At 32.9% G+C, this 18,897-nt stretch overlaps 3 protein-coding genes across 5 annotated transcripts; 2 read left to right on the top strand and 1 right to left on the bottom strand.

Annotated features, from left to right (window-relative positions):
- The first annotated feature begins 1,049 nt into the window (after positions 1 to 1,049).
- LOC101244991 (ATP-dependent kinase-like protein notR') lies at positions 1,050 to 8,428 on the top strand. 3 transcript variants are annotated; one of them, XM_069288740.1, is made up of 13 exons: positions 1,144 to 1,208; positions 1,691 to 1,824; positions 2,000 to 2,043; positions 3,707 to 3,836; positions 3,928 to 4,005; positions 4,882 to 5,074; positions 5,934 to 5,964; positions 6,078 to 6,136; positions 6,316 to 6,389; positions 6,927 to 7,013; positions 7,679 to 7,740; positions 7,840 to 7,868; positions 8,029 to 8,428. In XM_069288740.1, exons 4-13 carry the CDS (start codon positions 3,769 to 3,771, stop codon positions 8,119 to 8,121), a joined length of 774 nt encoding a protein of 257 aa, XP_069144841.1. In that variant the 5' UTR covers positions 1,144 to 1,208; positions 1,691 to 1,824; positions 2,000 to 2,043; positions 3,707 to 3,768; the 3' UTR covers positions 8,122 to 8,428. The 3 variants fall into 3 exon arrangements, with proteins under 3 accessions (XP_004247213.1, XP_010326426.1, XP_069144841.1); XM_004247165.5 differs by lacking the exon at positions 3,707 to 3,836 and having other exon boundaries at positions 1,050 to 1,208; XM_010328124.4 differs by lacking the exons at positions 3,707 to 3,836; positions 7,840 to 7,868 and having other exon boundaries at positions 1,050 to 1,208.
- A 5,391-nt stretch (positions 8,429 to 13,819) lies between these two features.
- IAA3 (protein) lies at positions 13,820 to 14,564 on the top strand. Its single transcript, NM_001279100.1, has 3 exons — positions 13,820 to 13,998; positions 14,093 to 14,298; positions 14,392 to 14,564. Exons 1-3 carry the CDS (start codon positions 13,820 to 13,822, stop codon positions 14,562 to 14,564), a joined length of 558 nt encoding a protein of 185 aa, NP_001266029.1.
- A 227-nt stretch (positions 14,565 to 14,791) lies between these two features.
- Positions 14,792 to 18,654, bottom strand: LOC101244412 (single-stranded DNA binding protein-like protein). The gene is made up of 5 exons (NM_001347188.1): positions 18,155 to 18,654; positions 15,929 to 16,067; positions 15,752 to 15,836; positions 15,543 to 15,649; positions 14,792 to 15,170 (listed from the first exon to the last, which is right to left on the bottom strand). The coding sequence occupies exons 1-5, from the start codon at positions 18,535 to 18,537 to the stop codon at positions 14,985 to 14,987; spliced, it is 900 nt and encodes a 299-aa protein (NP_001334117.1). The 5' UTR covers positions 18,538 to 18,654; the 3' UTR covers positions 14,792 to 14,984.
- Between the last annotated feature and the right edge of the window lie 243 nt (positions 18,655 to 18,897).

The raw sequence follows: 18,897 nt of genomic DNA, 5'->3' as shown, positions 1-18,897 counted from the left end.
GATATTAAGTTATCGTCAAAATATAATTGGATGAGATCTATAAACATATCCAAAAAATATGTAGCCTTCCTTTGAAAAGAGATATTTCAACAACATTATATGAAGACAATATTGCATGTGCTCAACTAAGAGGAGGACAAATCAATGAAGACTAATCAAAATATATTTTAGTGAATTTCTTCTTCTTACTCATGATCTTCGAAATAAGAATGAAATAAATGTTCAACGAATCGTATTCACCAAGACATTGCTAACTTCAATCTTTGAGAAGGTGAATTACAAGGTCGGAATATGTCATTTTCAAGATATTAGGTAATGTTTTCTTTAGGGGAAGCAAATACGCACTGAACTCTTTTTTTCTTAACCAGATTTTATCCCATTGAATTTTTATGATAAAAATTTTTAGTGAGGCAACAAACAATGCGTACTACTGAACTCTTTTTTTTCTTTCACTAAATTTATTTTTACTTGAATATTCAAGCTGGAGTTATAAATAGATGTGCACATAATATATATACTCTGTGCCCAAGTAAACTTCGTGGCCAAGTAACTTCGTGCCTAAATTTCTTAGCCTATATGTATCTTCTCTTTGTAATATGAAAGATGAACAAGAAGAAGTAAAAACATTCAATAAGAAAGAAAAGTTATTACTTGTCCGTTTAAAAAAGAATGATCTCTTTTTTTTATAGTATGTTTCAAAGAGAATGATCATTTTCTTTTTTAGTAATATTTTAATTTCAACTTTCCACGTGGCATATTTAAGGTCATAAGATCAAAGAGTAATTTTATACATTTAAATCTAACTTTAGTTTAAGATCACAAGATACAAAAATCTTTTTCATATTCTTAAATTCATGTCAAATCAAATCAGGTTATTCTTTATGAATTAGATGAAGTACTATTACTTTCTCTTCCTTTATTTTACTCTTCTTAATTTTAATTTATTATTTTCATTTTATAACAATAAAATTATTATTTTATCTATTATTTTCTTAAAAGTGTGTCAAATTAAATCAAAAGGAGCAAAAGTGAACACTTTTGGTAAAGATGAAGGATCCAAGTGGTGACGTACGTAGTTAATGGATTATTACCGTTTTACCCCCAAAACATAAGGGATATATTGTCCTGAAAATGAAAAATCTCGACTGCTCCAATGGAGGCTTCATCGTTCCCGGCGACCTTCACGAAACTCCGATATCCATTTTCAGGTTTTTAGGATTTAAATTTACTCTATAATTACTATAGATTAATAATAATTCAACAAAAATCATATTGTTCAACTGCTATACTCTTGATTCCATTTATTGATCAATTTCCGTTTGCTAAATAATTTTTGTTGCAATTATTGTATATTTAACATTAAAATTTTCGATTATGGAAATGTATGCGATCGTAGTGAACAATACAGATAAGCAATTGAAAGAATAAAATTATTCCGGTGCCAATTTCGCCTTTTATGTTGCCAATTGTGGCGAGTTTCTGCAAAGAGTGTTCAAAATCTAACATATGGATATGTAAGTGTGAAAAGTAATACTTAGACGTTATATTCGGAGGATAATTTTTGGGTGAAGGGTGTTCGACGGACTATTCTTTTATCTGGGGTTTGGATTGGTGTTGACAGCCGGAGTTGAACATTATATTACGTATACTTCAAAGATAATAGTTTAAAACAATAATTTGGGCTTTGCAGAGACATTGTTGAGCAAAAGAGAAGACTTTCCTGTGTGGATTAAGTGTTATGCGTCTCCTTTGTCCACGAAGAATGCAACTGGAACTTCACTCTGTCAAGCTGGTTTTCGTACTCGGAAGTGGAGTCTGTTGCAGGTTCAGTTTCTATGGATAACTTGACTTGTATAAAACTGAGAAGATGTGGAATAAAGACAGTTTTGTTTTCATTTGATTAGACCTGTATATTTGTCTAGATGTATGAAAGTATCTCGTTTTTAAAATCATTGATGATGAGTGCAGTTTGCAAATGTAATTTGTATCTCTTTTTCAGGTTTCATGTAGCCGAGAGAGAGAGATTCCTGTCATAGAAGCTGGGTATGCTGGCTATCCAAAACCACATAACAAATATTTTGAACTTTAAAGTTTCAACTATTTCTGTTCTGCCGTACCCTAATGCCTTCTTTTGTTTCTTGGATTTGCTTGTTGAACTTTATTGCTTTTTCAGTCTCCTTTTGCTCCTATTATCTATATCAGCCTACGATACTGTCCTAGTAGGATCATACTGCTTGCAAGATTTCGTTATTAAGAGCATTTATTGGGCGTGAGGCATGATAAGTGCTTTTCTCTAGTTTTTTCTTACTGGCTATTTTCTTTATCAGTCATTTTGTACTGCTGATTTTTACATATTCTTCTGTGAGACTTTGTTAAGCAACCAAAAGAGACCTCCAATTCGTAAGAGCTGACTAAGTGGGTTATGTGTCATCTCATAGCGTGTTTTCTATTGTTTCTGGTGGTTGAAGCTAATGGAAGAAGGTCGAAATTCGAAATAGTTTCTTCTATGAATAGACACTGCAAAAGTTCTGGATGTTTTTAATCACTCTGTGGCTCCATATACATCAATTTATAGCATTCATTTTCTCGTTTAATGAGTGAAGAACTGAAGATAGGATCTTGCCTCATTTCTTTACTCAATTTCAGACATGTCGTTGTATATTCTGAATTGGATAGGGCCATATGCACTTCTCTAAGCTGCATTCCTGGTTGTGCAAGTCAAGTTATTAGCACGAGCAGCTCATTTAGGGACCTCTTCATAACTAACTGTCTGATTATATGGACTGGGATTCTCAATATAATTTATATGAAAACTAGACACTCGCTCTTTCTGGAATTACTGGCTGACTTGGTTGCAGTGAGTTTGTCAATTCTATACCAACTATGTTTTACTGGCATCGTTCCTGAGGCATATGTGCGAAAGAACTTCCCAATGTTGTGGGACTCATCTCTGTTCAATATTTGGTCAACAGTATGGTGACCATGCTGCACTATTGCATTTTTTCAGGCAGGCCTAGTGTTCATTCATTCATTCAGTTCTGAACAGGCCTATGACAAATGGAGATGTAGTTCTTCCTTAGATATAGGACAAATCACTCTAGTGTATTATTTAATGCTTGCAAAGTAGGACGAGCAATTGGTGTGTTTCATGTTCCTTGGAGATGAAATACCAGTACCAATATTACGACGCAAGCAACCACCGAGCTTGTGGACTCCTTTTTTGTTTTTGTGTAGATTGATCAAGTTAAATTATAGGAGTTTATATTGCTCGTACAATGGTCTCATGCTGGAATGTGAATGCAGGAAAGTTAAAAGAGACTTTAAGAGGATGAAAAGGCATCTGGAGTGATAGAGGAGGAGAATTAGTATTGAATAATGATGGTATAGATTGATATGAGCTGTACCTGTCTATAAGATTTTCTTTGTATAATACATGGACTACATCGCAAGACCAGGCCACGTCCATTTGTGGTTGACACTTAATATTAGTTGTTTGTTTTTTGTTTGTTGTATTTTTGTTTCTATTGGCTTGGTCTTGCCTAATCCTATCCTCAATATGATTTCTCACATAGTAGGCCTTTATCTGTGCTACCAGCAAGACTACTTATTACTTTAAAAGGATAGCTCAACTCCGGAAACAAATCAGTCTCTGACTGGAAAGGTTGAAACAATCTAGACTGAATATGTCCTGTTTTCTCTTCAATAGATAGTAGATGCCTCCTTTTCTACATATGGCTATTTCATAGCTATTATGTGTTTCCTGCCTATATGCTAAAAGATAAAGCCTGTGCAGTTGCATGTCCCACTCGGCTTGAGAAAATCTTCCCTTGTGATGGGTAAAGTTTAGCTTTGTCCACCTTATACAACTGTAATATTCTTTATTAATTTGCATTTATATGTTTTACTTCATATTTGTGTACCTTGTAGGTGCATGGATGACATATATGATGCTTTGGCTGAACACCTTGTTCCAACTGCAGCAGCAGCATCAAGCCCTAATTTCAAGTAAGTTGTCCTTTTGCAAAGCTGTTAGATGCTTATCTGCATCTCAAAGCCGAAATCTCGGTTGCTACTTGTGGCTTTTCAAGATAACCATGGTTTATTTTGAATTACATCACTTCCTAACTTTAAGGCCTTACTAAATACTGACTGAGACCTGGAATAGGGAAAATGAAGAAGAGATGATTCCTTTAAATTTTGCTATTTCTAGTCTGCCTCTAGCATTTGGCTGGTTATGTGAATGAGATGTATCCAATAGAGGAATAATATGACCTGTGCCATAGAGAAAAGGAAAAGCGAGACTCAGACGACAGACCCTGTAGTCTGTACTCCCAAAGGGGAAAAAAAGGAAGAAGAAAGAAGAAGATATACCCCCAAGAAGTGACAACCAGAATGTATGTCTCTTTTATCTGTGTAAATATGTTAATAACAGAGTGAATATACATAAATATCATAGTCCCTAAATCAGCAGTGAGTCAGTCTCAATAATAAAAATATGCATGTCTGAGTTTCAAAATTGGAAGTTGAGCCAATATCGATAATATAAAACACATCTCTGAGTCTAGATAACATAACATGCATTGAATCATTTAAATGAGTAGAATTGTGTATCTTAATTTAGTGATTATGATGTTTATGGCTACAAACATCTACTCATTGACTCAAATATGCATATTTTTTGCTTTTATGTATATTAAAAAGTATCATTTTCTTGATATTTGTATTATTTACTTCTGTCATCTCTGTTTTTTTCACATTGCTTGTGCTTCATGGCTTTTATAACTACAAGCTGCTATTATTATCAACAAACACTCAACTAAATTGGCATGTTGGCTGATTCAAAGAGGTCTCTTAAGGAGAACAACTTTCCTAATTATGCAGGCATATTGTTGGTCTTGCTGGCCCTCCCGGTGCTGGAAAGAGCACTGTTGCATCTGAAGTAGTTAAGAGAGTCAATAAGTTATGGCCCCAAAAGTCTCGTTCCTTTGATTCTCAAGTTGAGCCTCCAGAAGTTGCTATTGTTCTTCCAATGGATGGATTCCACCTTTATCGTCATCAGCTTGATGCAATGGAGGTAGGATTTCGTAATGGTTTCTTATTATTCATATTGCTTCATTTGACTGCAATTTCTTTATTTTTGGTCAAAACATTTGAATCTATGAAAAATGGACAAAGCCTTGTTGCTTGATGTGCATTGTTAGCTGGTTTCGACTACTCTAGATATAAGACAGGACAAAGGACAAATGTTGAGTTAGTCTTGTTTCCTACTTAACCTCCCCACCCCCACCCTTAACCCACACAATAACAACAACAAAAGCACCCTAGGGTGTGACCTAGTGGTCAATGCAGTGGTTGAGAATCTTGAGGTCTTAGGTTCAATACTCACTGGAGACAAACACTTGGTGATTCTTCCCACCTGTCCTAGTACCTGTTGCTGGTGGTAGGCAAAAGGTAAACCGTGGAATTAGTCGAGGTGCGTGAAAGCTGGCCCGGACACCATAGTCATCCGAAAAAAGAAAAAAAAAGGAAAAAAGGCCAAATGGAAAAAAAAGAAATGAAAGAAACAAGAGGAGAAGATTAAATAACTTCAACAAGAGATGGAAGAGTAATATAAAAACAACAACAGCGGAGACGCATATATAAAACAATACTTTTTATGTTTTGATAACCATGGTGTCCGGGTCAGCTTGATACCTACCACCACCAATAGGTACCAGGTAAGTCTGTTCACTAAACCTCATGTTGCTCAACGCACTTCATTGACTACTAGGCCACACCTTTGGGTGCTATAAAATACTTTTTCAGCCTTTTTCTTTTGAATTAGAGTTATAAGTGACACTTGGTACATATATTGTGGATGGAGCATGTGTTTAGCAGATTTCATTTCAAACTTTGTAACAGTCCAACAACTAACTGGTCAGCCTGTTTCATAGGATCCAAAGGAAGCACACGCAAGAAGGGGCGGTGAGTTCTTTTTTTCCCCACAGCAGATAGCTAATAAGTTTGTACACAGTTTAAGCATTAATTTCTAGTTTAAGTTTTAATCCTCTCTCTGGTATCTTTTTATGTTGAATCAGCTCCATGGACGTTTGACCCCAATTTACTGCTAGAATGCCTCAAGACTCTTAAAGATCAGGTGAGTGAATATTTACTTCATGAACGGATTTTTTAGCCTTTTGAGTTAATTTTGTGTGGGCTTGAATTCTGATGTAACATCATGTTTCATCAAGAGAGGAGGTCATTATTCTGCTTGCCTCTCCCTTGCTCTGTTCATCTAGTGAAAATTCTAAGATCTGGTATTCTTTTTTCTGCAAGGGATCAGTGTACTGTCCGTCTTTTGACCATGGTGTAGGAGATCCTGTAGAAGATGATATCTTTGTGAACCTTCAGTAAGTTTATATCTAGTTTGGATGCTATTTTCTGTCTGTGATTGCACCCTATCAAATTCTAAGTGTGTATCAATCTTGTGTGTTCAATTCACTATTTTGAGGGGATATTGATGAATGGATGAATGAGCAAAGAATATAAGTTTATCAGTTCATTTCTTTGAATTTTGTTAATGCTCTATGTAATGGTCAGATTTGAAGTGAAGAATTACGTTATGCAACTGTGAAAGCTGGCCGCTGGGTAATGTTTTAGATATGCAGGCCTGCTGAGGTGTCTTCTTATTGGAAGTGTTAGCTCAATCAGTGTTCTCAATATGTTTGTGCTACTTCTGTTATAACTTTTTCATACTTGTGGGCACTGGATAACTAATTATTAATTGCTCTTTCATAGGTGTCTGCTGATATTTCAATAATTTGATTGGATAATTAAATAAGTTTCTAAAGACGCAGAAGGAATAGACATATGGTGAAGTTCTTTTGCCTGTTGCTAACGTTGCCTCTTCCCTTTTTATATATTTTTTTTCATGGTGAGTTTTGCAGACACAAAATAGTGATAGTTGAAGGTAATTATCTGCTTCTTAGAGATGGTGCTTGGAAGGAGGTATCCTCCATGTTTGATGAGAAATGGTAAGATGATCTTTCTGATCCATGTTTTTCTTTAGACAACAGGGAAGGAATCCCTGGTGAACGCACCTTGTTCACCTTAATATAGTAAACTGGATTCTGAGGGATAACTTTGAGTTTTTCTGCAAGTAAAAAATTGAGTTTACGTTGCCTAGCTCAAAAGATGTAATTGAGTTTGTGATATGTCTTTGCTATTGGTTTACTGATTATTTGACTTCTATCAATTAATGGGATGTATTTGTGAATCAATATCAAGATATCACCAAAGGATATAGTGGGATGGGATACGTTCCCCCTTAACGAAAGGTCTTGGATTCAAGCCATGAAAATGGAGAAACTCCTGCTTGGGAGCACCTCTTATTTTAATGGGCCCTATGCAACATGAACCTGGATTTGTCAGACTAGTGGTACCAGATACCGGATGGTTTAAGAAAGGGATCAATGTCAAGATCCCTGAAACTATGTTGCTAAAACCAGAAAATGCCTGTTTTATTCATATACAGTAGATGTGGTATCCTGAGTTTCTTAGCTATAGGTTATCAAAGCGCGCTGGTAACAGGATCCGTTGAATTGTTAAAAGCCTGGCTACTTTGCAGCATTATATGAGAACAAAGCTTTAGTTGTTCTTGATGTGGTAAGACGCTTGTCTTATATGTATTTACTTTTAGGTTCGTCGATGTTGATCTTGAGAAAGCAATGCAACGTGTCCTGAAGAGACATATATCTACAGGTACTATTCCAACTATTGTTTCAACTCTTTTAACTAGAAAAGATGTAGAAAAACACTGGGTAATGTAGACTAATTGGCGCTCTCTCATCTATGTTATAGGAAAGTCCCCTAATGTTGCTAAATGGAGGGTAAGCGCCTCACTTCTAATACGGCTCTTTTTTGAAAGAAAGAACAATTAAAATTAACAGTTAACTGTTAATCCCTTTTAAGATATCATCTAGCTCAATTCCTTTTTGTTCATTGGGTATTGAAACAATATTTTGGTTCATTGCTAAATTCTTTCCACAGATAGATTACAATGACAGGCCCAATGCTGAGCTAATTATGAAGTCCAAGAACAATGCAGATTTGGTGATCAAGTCGATTGACGAATTGAGGTGAGCCCCCGACTCGTCACCTGTAGTAAGAGTGGTGAGGGAAAATTTGAATGGTGGCATCAAAAGTTAGCCAAATAGAATTTTATCCATTGGCTTGAATTTGATGAGCATGCAGAACCTTTCGTTGCGTTTACGCTTAGAGGTGATGAATAAGTTCAAGGGGACTGGAAATAATCATGCTTACAATACACTTTTTTCCCTTGCAAATAAGATGTAATCTTTTTGACATTTAATGCTTAAGGTCGAATACTTTACTTTGTATGAGTTCTTTTTCTATATTTTGTGAAAGGGTGCAATCTTTTTAGCTCTCATCCTTCATATTATTACTTACTTTTTAGCTGGACTTTACTACAAAACTCAAATGATTAAACATATATAGATATAATTTTGGTTTCTTGCTCGGTGTTTAGACTAATTACTACATGTCAGAATTCATTTAGGGTGACATTAGAAATAGAAATTATCTTCATATCGAGAGCTTAAATCGAAATATCTGAATTTAAATTAAGGATGAAATGGGCTCACCATATGATTAAAGTTGGAAGTGACAGATGATGGGCGCACATGCGGTGTATAGGATGCATAGATAATAGGCCAAAAGGGGCTGGACCCAAACCCAACCCATACCTACAGACAGCAAAGTATCATTAGCCTTCCTCAAAAGTCAACAAAGTCCAAAAACTCAATTACACGTGTGGTAAGGCCCACATCTCACCATCAACATTTAATTCCTCACACGTGTGGTTCACAATCATTTTACTTGGCTTGGATGGACATTTATAATCTATAACTCGCGAATCTATATTAGTAAACATTTATGTTTGTATACAATTGAATAACTAGACAATGAATATCGTATAGGATATAAATTGTCAGGCTAGAACATCATATAGAATGTGTATATCTATTTGTACAACTTTTAGATAGTTTATTTATACAAATTTAAAATTAGAAGACATAACTATCAGTTAAATAATACGTTTATTTTTTTTTTACATTAACCTTATCCCTTTTGGTAGTTGTCATCCTCTCCTCCATCCCGGCACGTACGCACTTATCGTTTGAGCAATGAAAGCATGTCTTGATACAATGTATGTTTAGTCGTCCAATATAAATAATGGGATGTGAAATATTGGAATTTATTATATAATTACGTAAACGGAGGTATTTATTTTGTTTCTATTTATATGATACAATTTAAATATAAGTTACGGATCTCTAAAGTTAAACCAAAGAAGTTTACTATAATTTATATTTATTAAATTTCATAACTTGAATTAGTGCTTTCTATGCAGTTTTAAAATATGTAAATTATTTGTTAAAATTTAAGAATTGTATATTTAAATACTACATGTTAATATATTAATTATGTTGTATAAATTGAGACGGATTGAAAGCTTTTAAAACGAATCTACCGCAAGTAAGGATCCATTGTTGTCGATCATGTTGCCCTATTTTACTTGTTAAAAATTAAAGTACTATTTTTGAATTATAATAGTAGTGGATAATATTTTGAAAAAATGAAAGAGATAACTTAAGTCCAAATATAAGCAAGGTTTAATGTGTTTAGTAAATATAATTGGAGTAGGGGACCCTTCTTGTCTGTTCTTCTTTCCTAAGCTAAGTTTTCGGGTTTCAATACGAAATTCGAATATCGAGTGAAAAAAAAACATGAATATATTGATTATAATATTATTACATACCACCAAAGAATACCCATGATACATTCTTGATTTATGTTTGCAACTTGTCCTAAATAACATAAGTAATCTTAATATTTTTTTCTCATTTTATCCTTATTTATTTTACATATTTTTTTTGGAGTAGCACTATCTTGTATTCTATCTTTCTTGTAGGTTTATCATTTCAAATTTTGAATATATGACATTATGTAACAATAAAAAACAACATAATCTATTCAAACACTATATTTATTAATATAATACTCCCTCTGTCCCTTTTTACTTATCCACTTTTGAATTGACACGCATATTAAGAAAATAATTAATGACGTAGTGAGCTTACCATTTAAACCCCTGTTAATTATGAAGTGGATAAAAAGTTCTACGTATTTCAAAGTAATTAGTTATTTAATTGTGGATATGATAGGTAAAAAAGAATTATCCTTTCTTGATTTATCAAAATCGACAAATAATTAGATACAACTACAAAAAACAAAATTGACAAATAATTAAAAACATAGATAACACATTACTATAATATAACACCATATAATAGGTATTAATTGCACAGAAAGGCAACCCGACATTTACATTTTTGAAGCGTGATATTGTCTGATTTTGTTCATCTAACAATACATTTAAATTTTTAGGTGACCCCATTAATCGATAACCCTTTCAAATATACCCAAATTAAGTTGGACTCAATATATATATGTGGTTAAAATCTGCCTTATTAATTTTAATAGTACGTGCATGCTTTTAAATCACATAATGCCACGAAAATATCAAATACGTTAATTATTATCTTAATTTGATATTTTAATATCGGATTTCAGTTAAATAAAATGAATACTTATATCTTGTATGTAGTTCTTTTTTTTTTTCTCTATAAGTATAATCATTTACTTTAAGTAATTTTGCATACACCTCCTGAGTACGAGGTCATTTTTGATGAAATTTTTTTAAAAAAACGAAATAATATTACGATTAATACGATAATATAAAAAAAATTATAACAAAGAAAACAATCGTCAAACAAAATGACAACTCCTTGAACTAAAATTCTTGTACATACACACATATAGTCTGATTTATAAAATTACATTTATAAAGTCATAATACTAATAATATTACTTTATAAGTAATTAATTAAACTGAGATATTGATTGGCATTGAGTAGCAATGGGAGACTCCAACGTAACGTTATCTAATTGGTGGAAAATTGAGGTTCTCATCCATTGACCAACCAATTAACGTAACTCTTACTGCTAGTATGAGTCTATTAACTAATTAAATGTATTCACTGTCAAATTAAAGTTGCTGCAATTGAATCGACATTTATTAATTCCATGTTCAAAATTTAAATGTGTGGATGAAATTCCCAGAGGGAAAATGTATAAGTAATCTAACCAATGTTTGAAATTTTCGACATATTTATATTATATTAAGGTCATATTATTTTTTTGAATTTATTTTATGAATAATTTTCTATTTTTTTTGTCTATGTGGCACTATCAACCAGATAGCTTGAAAAAATTGTCAGCATCCGCTGGACTCGGAAGATAGTGTCACGTATGTCGAAAAGGGTAGAAAATTATTTATAAAATAAGTCCAGAGATAATAAAATCTTGATATAGTATGAGTGTGTTTATGAGATTTCGGGCATAGATTGGGGGAGGGGGTACTTATACATTTTCGCATTCCTTTATGTAATAGCTGGCCACAAAGGTCATTCAAACTTCGAAAACACACCTCTGTTTGGTTTGTAATGTAAAAGAAATATATTCGATTTGTCAGATGATCACCCGATTAATAAGTATATTAACTCAATTGATATATACTAGACGAAAGAGATGCGGATAAAAATCAAATTAATAGAAGTTTACAAATTTTAGAGATTATTACGAGTACATAGAATTTGACCTTATTAAAATTTGAGGAGGAACCCTAATTGCAATATTGTTAGTCTAAGAATATGATCATAGTGGAGCTAGGTAAAGTCAAGGTCTTTCAATGAAATAAACACGTAATCAAGTCTAATTATATCGTATAAATTATATGGAAAAAAATATAATTTAGATAAAAATGGGTATTTTTTTTTTTAAAAAAAAATGGGTATTCAATTTGAATAGGTAGGGTCCTAATTAATAATTGACCTTAAATTTCATCAACCGACACCTAAGGGACCCATTTCACATGTTGATTTCTGCCCATGATCTGACACTAATATGCTGGAAGAATTCATATCCAATTCGTATTAAATTTTTTAAAACGAAATCGTTTTTATTAAAAAACGTTAATAAGAAATTATTTGATATAAATTTAAATTGAATTGTATTTCAAAATACATATCGAATTGAATGAAAAATCCAAAAGAAAAAATTATATCAGATTAGACTTTTTTTTGTGTTTGTTTTAAATTTATACACTAAAAATTGTAATAAATATTTTTTCCATTTTAATTTATTTATCTTATTTTAACTTGACATATAATTTTAAAAATGAAGATTTTGTAAAATAATTTAAATGAATAAGAAAATATTCTTTTTAAAACTATTACAAAAAAGTAGAACAGCTATATCAAAACAAAATTAGCAGTAAATTTAAACTTATATCTCTAAATAATAGCAAAGACTTAAAATTAAGAATCGATCTAAAAAGACATATTTCTTATTTAATACTATACTTAATGACTTTATTTATTTATTATTCATGTTAATCTCACTTAGTTATTTGACAATGTCCACAATAATATAATCTCTGTATTTGAAATTTCATTTATATTAAAAATAATTTTAAACATTAAACGTCTTCTGTTATGAACAAAATTTACGCATGTAATCACGGCCGTGTTAAATGTTTTTATGTTTACATACATCTGTATCTTATTTACAAAAAAAAAAATATATATCCTTATAATCGCGTCAGTTCCAACTTCCATGTAACGTAACGTTAATTCTTCCCTCCATTTCGTCAAACTAACTCATCATTATCAGTGTCGGAGTCAAAAAATTTATTAAAAAGTCAAAAATACGAAGAATAGAAATACGAGAAATGCAAGAGGTCTTATATATAATATCGGAAAATCTTTCTGGCCAGAAGAATTTAGATAAAATTTATAAATGATATTTTACGTTACCTTTTTGAACATTTTCATTTTAACTTTAGTATATTTTGATTAAAAAATAGAAAAAAGAGCTGTTTATTTTAATTCTTTTGAATTTCTGAACACTTTTTTTGACCATTTAGCACTACCCTTTAAACCATATATATATATATATATGTTCGACCTTTGCTAGCTCCACCCTCGATCAAGGGTGGAGCTAGCTTATGGTCAGCGGTTCATCTACTATTTATTAATAGTTAAATTTACTTTATATATATACTCTATTTTGTTCTTACTTGTCTATTTTGACAAATAAAAAATTCTTACCTATTATACTCTTAATTGATTACTGTGAAAAATATAGAATTTTTGCTAAATCTTAAATTTTTAATTTATCCACGTCATAATTAATATGAGTAAAATGATAAACTCGCTAAATCAAATAATTATTTTCTTAATAGATGTGTTAATTCAAAAGTAGACAAATAACTAGGGATAGAGAAAGTATACTGTAGATGTTGAACTCTCTTGATTAATTAGTCTGTATATTTATTCTTTCACTTAATAAAAATCTGTCGATTTTCGGTAGCAAAGGCATTGAATACTAGCGTGTGGAGTGTCCCTCTTGTGTTCCCTCATTGCCGGTTATGTGAGGGACACCATTCCCTGTTGCATCAAATTTGTGTTCCAAAACTAACGTAACTTCCGTGCAAAAATCGCACCCAACGTGCGTCTGTTTACCTGGCTGCAAGCAAGCGCGTATTGACAACGAATCGTAGGCGAGTTGTTTTCTCCGTGTTATTATTTATGAGATTCATGCACACACAAAGAATAACTCGCCTACATATTGTCTTTTTCCTATATAACAATCCTCACAATTCACAGCAATTCAAATCAATCATTCTTTCTAAATCATGAGAATTTACGAGAAGGATATCAATGATCTTGAGGCAACTGAGCTAAGATTAGGTTTGCCTGGGATAATAAACGATGAATCTTCAACATCAACTAGTACTTCTAAAAATAGCAGAAAAAGACCTTCATCTAGTAGTGTAAATGAAAATGAACAACAAGACTCAGCTCCTGCACCAAAGTAAGTGTTGTTTGTTTTTTACTTTTTTTTTTTTTTTTGAAAATAATGGATCAATTTTTTAACAATTTTTTTTTTTTTGTTATGATAATTTCAGAGCACAAGTTGTTGGTTGGCCACCAGTTCGATCATACAGGAAAAATCATGTGTCTAAATTATCAGAATCTGATAATAATTCCTCAGGAATGTATTTAAAAGTTAGCATGGATGGAGCACCTTATTTGAGGAAAATTGATCTTCAGGTTTACAAAAGTTATCAAGAGCTACTCAAGGCTTTACAAAGCATGTTCAAGTGCACTATTGGTAAGTTTCGTGTTATACTGTCAGTGTATATAATATAAAATAGTAAAGTCTTAAGTAGAAATATACTTATGTTTTTATGTTGAATAATTTCAGGAGTGTATTCAGAAAGAGAAGGATATAATGGATCTGATTATGCACCAACATATGAAGACAAGGATGGTGATTGGATGCTTGTTGGTGATGTACCATGGGAGATGTTTATAAGTTCTTGCAAAAGGCTTAGAATTATCAAAGGATCTGAAGCTAAAGGTCTAGCATGTCTATAAAAACATGGAAATATATATAAACATACATACAAATCTGCTAGGGATGAACAAGTTTCAGTTTTGTAAACTATCTCGATCTTCTATTAGTTTCACGGGATATATAGATCTAGATCTACATGTACAAATAGTTTTATCCTTCTTTTTTTTTTTTTGGAAGAATTTCCTTGTGTATTATGTACGAGTATAAATATACGGGAAGAAATACAAAACTTTAGCACAACATGATGCAGCAGAAAATCAGAAATAGGTCTATTAGTCTTCTTGTTAGCTTACAATACTCGAAAACTTGTTCTGAAAATCTAAAATTCATTGAACAGTAATACTAGCAAACAAGTAATACAAAATTTATGTTCCTACTGGGAGGAACAAATCTATACAAGAGAATATTTGGAAGTAGAGGTGAAAACAAATGGGGAACAACTAAAATTGGAAATTATCCATGGACATGAACTCTGCATTTCTGCTGCCATTTTGATCATGAAAAGACTCCATCTTTGAATCCAGTACTGCAAGTTGAGATTTCACCCATGTTGGATTGTATCTGCCTTCTACCCACAATGCTTCACCGGTATCTTTGTGCTTGAAGTCTGGATAGTTTGGACTCCTCTGTCAAAGGAATAATGTCACTGAGTATTTATTTTGTGAGGGACTAGCAAAATGAAATAATATTGTGAAGTGTCTAATCAATCTTTAAGCACCCAAACTCAGTATTGTTCAGTATTTCGCTTTGATAGGTTCATAATTCAGACTATCTTTTGCTTTTAGTTTGTCTTCCTTGCTCCCAAAGCAAACTGCACTTTCTTTATCTCTAGTGTTGGTTGGCACTAAATTTTACCCAAAAAAGGAATTCTGCAGCAAGCATGTCATGTGCATTACATATGCACCAGTAAAGACAAGTATAAAAGTGCAACTAGTGATGCTATGGCAATCGTCAACTTCTTGTTTATGTAATTTTAAGAAATGCTTTACTGGGTGTACCTTGTTCTTCCTATTATCCCACCATTCTAGTGGATTAGCAAAGAAAGCTTGCCATAGCTCCTCCGTGGATCCAGTGGTATTTGCAGCAAAATTATTTTGCTTTTTACCTGCAAAGCCACAAGTGGAAACCTCTCAAAATTTGATGCCAGAAAGATGTGCATCCAGCTCTAGCAGTAAAGAAAGATTTTAGGTAAAGAAGTATTACTTACGTGGTGCCATGGAATTAGAGTCCCCGTTATATGAGGCAATAGGAGGAGAGCTCTTCTCAATAAAATTCAATTGCTGAACGACCACCTGCCAAAAAAGAACGCAAAAGTTCAGTCATACAGATATAGGACAAACATGATGTCCATACAACACCCAAAGAAAATTACAAGTAAAGCAACCTTATAATAAGTCTGTTCTTTTCCATCATCACCTTCAACTGTATCTGATATTAGGCGACCAGACACATATATCTGCTGTCCTTTCTCCACATGTTGATTGGCAACATTAGCCAAGTCATCCCAGAATGTCAAATTAATCCTGAAACCACAAAAATAGAAACCGAAGAACTGAATTTTCTGCTATTGGTCATTAAGAAGAATAAAAAAGAGATAGGAAAGGAGGATTGCTATTTCAGGCAGAGTAAGCTTCATTATTACTTAACCTCTCTTTTATTCATTAAGGAAGCAACAGTAGGAATGCGAGAACATGATACAAAACTTTGTAGAAATAATGAACTCAAATTTATTATCAAAAAAAGAACATGATCTGGGCTATCGAAGGAAACATAGAAACGGAGGACAAACACACTAGTAAACTACACTATAAAAGAAATAGAATTTAGTCAAAGTCCTAACCAAAAGAATGAAAGCTTGAGGCAAGGAGTAATGCCAAACCAAATGGCAGCTTTCAGATATTTTGGTCCTAAAAGAATGTAACTTGGGAAATGTTAAAACCATCCACTAGGAGAACAAAAGGTTTGTTGGTTTCAAAATCAGAAGTGCGGAGGCATTTCTAAGAACACAAAAGGAATTGCATATGGAAACTTCAAAATTAGATCTTGCTCGACAACTAGTTAACGCAAGTACACTCAACTCATGTGCCCGAGCAAATTTCAGTTTTAGGGATTTTTCTAGTTCTTTAGTCAAGCTAAAAATTGGTATCAGGAAACTCATGAAAACTGACTTTCTGGGTTTGTGGTATGGAAAATTCAGACACTGTCCAGTTGTGGAAGAGGGAAAAAAGTAGACCAGTGGACATTAGGATACAAGGATTACAACAGCAGAGATAGCTTTCATGAGTCGATGGATTTATGGAAGCAGTTTGCAAGTCATTAGTTTTTGCCACATTGAATCTTGAATTAGGTAAAAGAAAAAGGCAAATTTGTTTCAGTTGAAAACATAAATTATGCATCTACTTTCACTACTTGTTATGTTAAGATACTTGATGTATGCGTATTGCCAATAGTCTTTATCAGTTTTACGTCCATCAATTGAGGATGCCATGGCGTAATAGTAGATTTACTGCATCTTTCATTTGATTTCCACATCATAAAGTTTCAGTAGATTAAATTTTCTAGCTATGATGGCTTCAAGGTAATCTCTTTAACCCCTTAAGTGTAACAACAGATCATTGGAATAATGCCATGATATACAATTATCAATTATCATTTATCGCAGTAAAAATTACACCAAACTAAAGCAGTCATGATAGAGTGCCTATTATATGAATTATAGTTGGATCACTTTGTTCGGTTTGTTATTGGATGAAGGCTTAAAGTTTTCACAGTAGCACAAATGTTTGCCTCTAAACTAACACGCTCACATTATTACTACTTGTATAGGTGAATGAAAATAGTCTACTTAGGGGTTGTTTTGTTGCTAGTTAGAAATGTAAGTTACTCATGTATTAATATCAGTATAACTAGTACCATGTTCGGTAGTATTTTAGTTGATTGTACAAAACTTTCAACATTTACCAATTTACAAAAAAAAAACAAAAAAAACAAGATATGTATAAAACTCAACACACCAAATACGGTGTTTGGTTACCAGTTTGCACTCTTGCTTAATACTTACGAGGAATCTATGTATAGAAGATGGATAACTAATACATGAATAATAAATTCTTGCATAACTTACCTCTGCATTACTAACCAACATAACTCCAACCCGCAACCAAACAACCCCGTGTTCAAATTAGAGTTGCAGTCTAGTAATTGCAACAACAAAAGGTCCTCCTTAGGTGTCATTTGGTTGCTGGTTAAAAATGTAAACTATTCATGTATTAAAACCAGCATAACTAGTACCATATTTGGTAGCATTTTAGTTGCTCTGCATAAAACTTCACACACCAAGTTTGGTATTCCCCTACCAGCCTACCAGATTACAATCTCGCATAACTAATACTTACATACAAGGGAATTAATGTATTATTTATGCAGGGTAGAAGATGGAATAACGAAATTCTGCATTGTTAATATCTACATAACTCTAATGAGTCTAACCAGCAACCAAACAATGGCTACAAGTGTTCAAATTGGAGCTGCATTCAAAATTTTGAAAAGGATAAACATAAAAAAGTGTCAAGCAACCAAAACAAATCAACTGGGTGTCGTTTTAAATTACCAAGTAGTGTCGTTTTGCGACTTCCTTACAGCAAGACGAGTCCAAGCTACAACTTTTCCGGAATTAAGATGCTTAATTTGAACCGGCACTGCAACATTACCAATAAGCTGCACTGAATTACAAAGCTCCTTCTTCCACTGTACTTCGGAAGGCCGTGGGTACTGAGAAACCCCAGCATATCTTTCATACTCATACACACTACCGTTTCCATTTCCAGAACTATTGTACTCAAAGGAACATCTTATACGACAACCCGAAGCTAATTTGGCGGTTTGTACTTGCTTGGATTGGGAGAAAAATCGAAAAGAGAGAGATTTTGCAGGGGTTCTTGGAGTTGAAGAGAAGAAAGGGTTAGTGAATGCAATTGTTTGTTCTAACGCCATTACTGAATTGATTTCTCTTCTTCCCCAATTCGCCACAGTATTATCTTATCGTATTGTTCCTTTTTCTTTTTCCTACTTCGAAAAGAAGCACGCCGGCCTTTGTTCAGATATTTTCCCGTTTGTGATATTTGCAATCTTTGGTCCATTGTGCTACCGGATACTTTTCGTATTTTGATATTCAAATAAATTTATGTTCATTTAAAAAAAATTAAAAATTTCATATGCAAATGTCCGATCAAAGTTAAATTATTTTGGCTTTCAAAAAATTAAAAGTGTTACATAAAATAAAACAGAAAGATATTTCAAAGAGCAGATTCACCTTTACGATATCAAATTTTACTCCCTCTAAAGATATAGTAC

The sequence above is a fragment of the Solanum lycopersicum genome, chromosome 9, assembly GCF_036512215.1.
Source record: "Solanum lycopersicum chromosome 9, SLM_r2.1".
NCBI classification, from domain to species: Eukaryota; Viridiplantae; Streptophyta; class Magnoliopsida; order Solanales; family Solanaceae; genus Solanum; species Solanum lycopersicum.
This window is presented reverse-complemented; position numbering and strand designations above follow the sequence as displayed.

What these genes read in the sequence shown, in the direction of transcription:
- IAA3 (NM_001279100.1), top strand. Translation starts at nt 13,820, where the DNA reads ATGAGAATTTACGAGAAGGATATCAATGATCTTGAGGCAACTGAGCTA. An exon ending in GACTCAGCTCCTGCACCAAA is followed by an intron (nt 13,999 to 14,092) that starts GTAAGTGTTGTT and finishes TGATAATTTCAG; the next exon opens with AGCACAAGTTGTTGGTTGGC. An exon ending in CATGTTCAAGTGCACTATTG is followed by an intron (nt 14,299 to 14,391) that starts GTAAGTTTCGTG and finishes GAATAATTTCAG; the next exon opens with GAGTGTATTCAGAAAGAGAA.
- LOC101244991 (XM_004247165.5), top strand. Translation starts at nt 1,154, where the DNA reads ATGGAGGCTTCATCGTTCCCGGCGACCTTCACGAAACTCCGATATCCA. An exon ending in GATATCTTTGTGAACCTTCA is followed by an intron (nt 6,390 to 6,926) that starts GTAAGTTTATAT and finishes TGAGTTTTGCAG; the next exon opens with ACACAAAATAGTGATAGTTG. An exon ending in CTAATGTTGCTAAATGGAGG is followed by an intron (nt 7,869 to 8,028) that starts GTAAGCGCCTCA and finishes TTCTTTCCACAG; the next exon opens with ATAGATTACAATGACAGGCC.
- LOC101244412 (NM_001347188.1), bottom strand. Translation starts at nt 18,537, where the DNA reads ATGGCGTTAGAACAAACAATTGCATTCACTAACCCTTTCTTCTCTTCA. An exon ending in AAGAACAGACTTATTATAAG is followed by an intron (nt 15,837 to 15,928) that starts GTTGCTTTACTT and finishes CTTTTTTGGCAG; the next exon opens with GTGGTCGTTCAGCAATTGAA. An exon ending in CTCTAATTCCATGGCACCAC is followed by an intron (nt 15,650 to 15,751) that starts GTAAGTAATACT and finishes GTGGCTTTGCAG; the next exon opens with GTAAAAAGCAAAATAATTTT.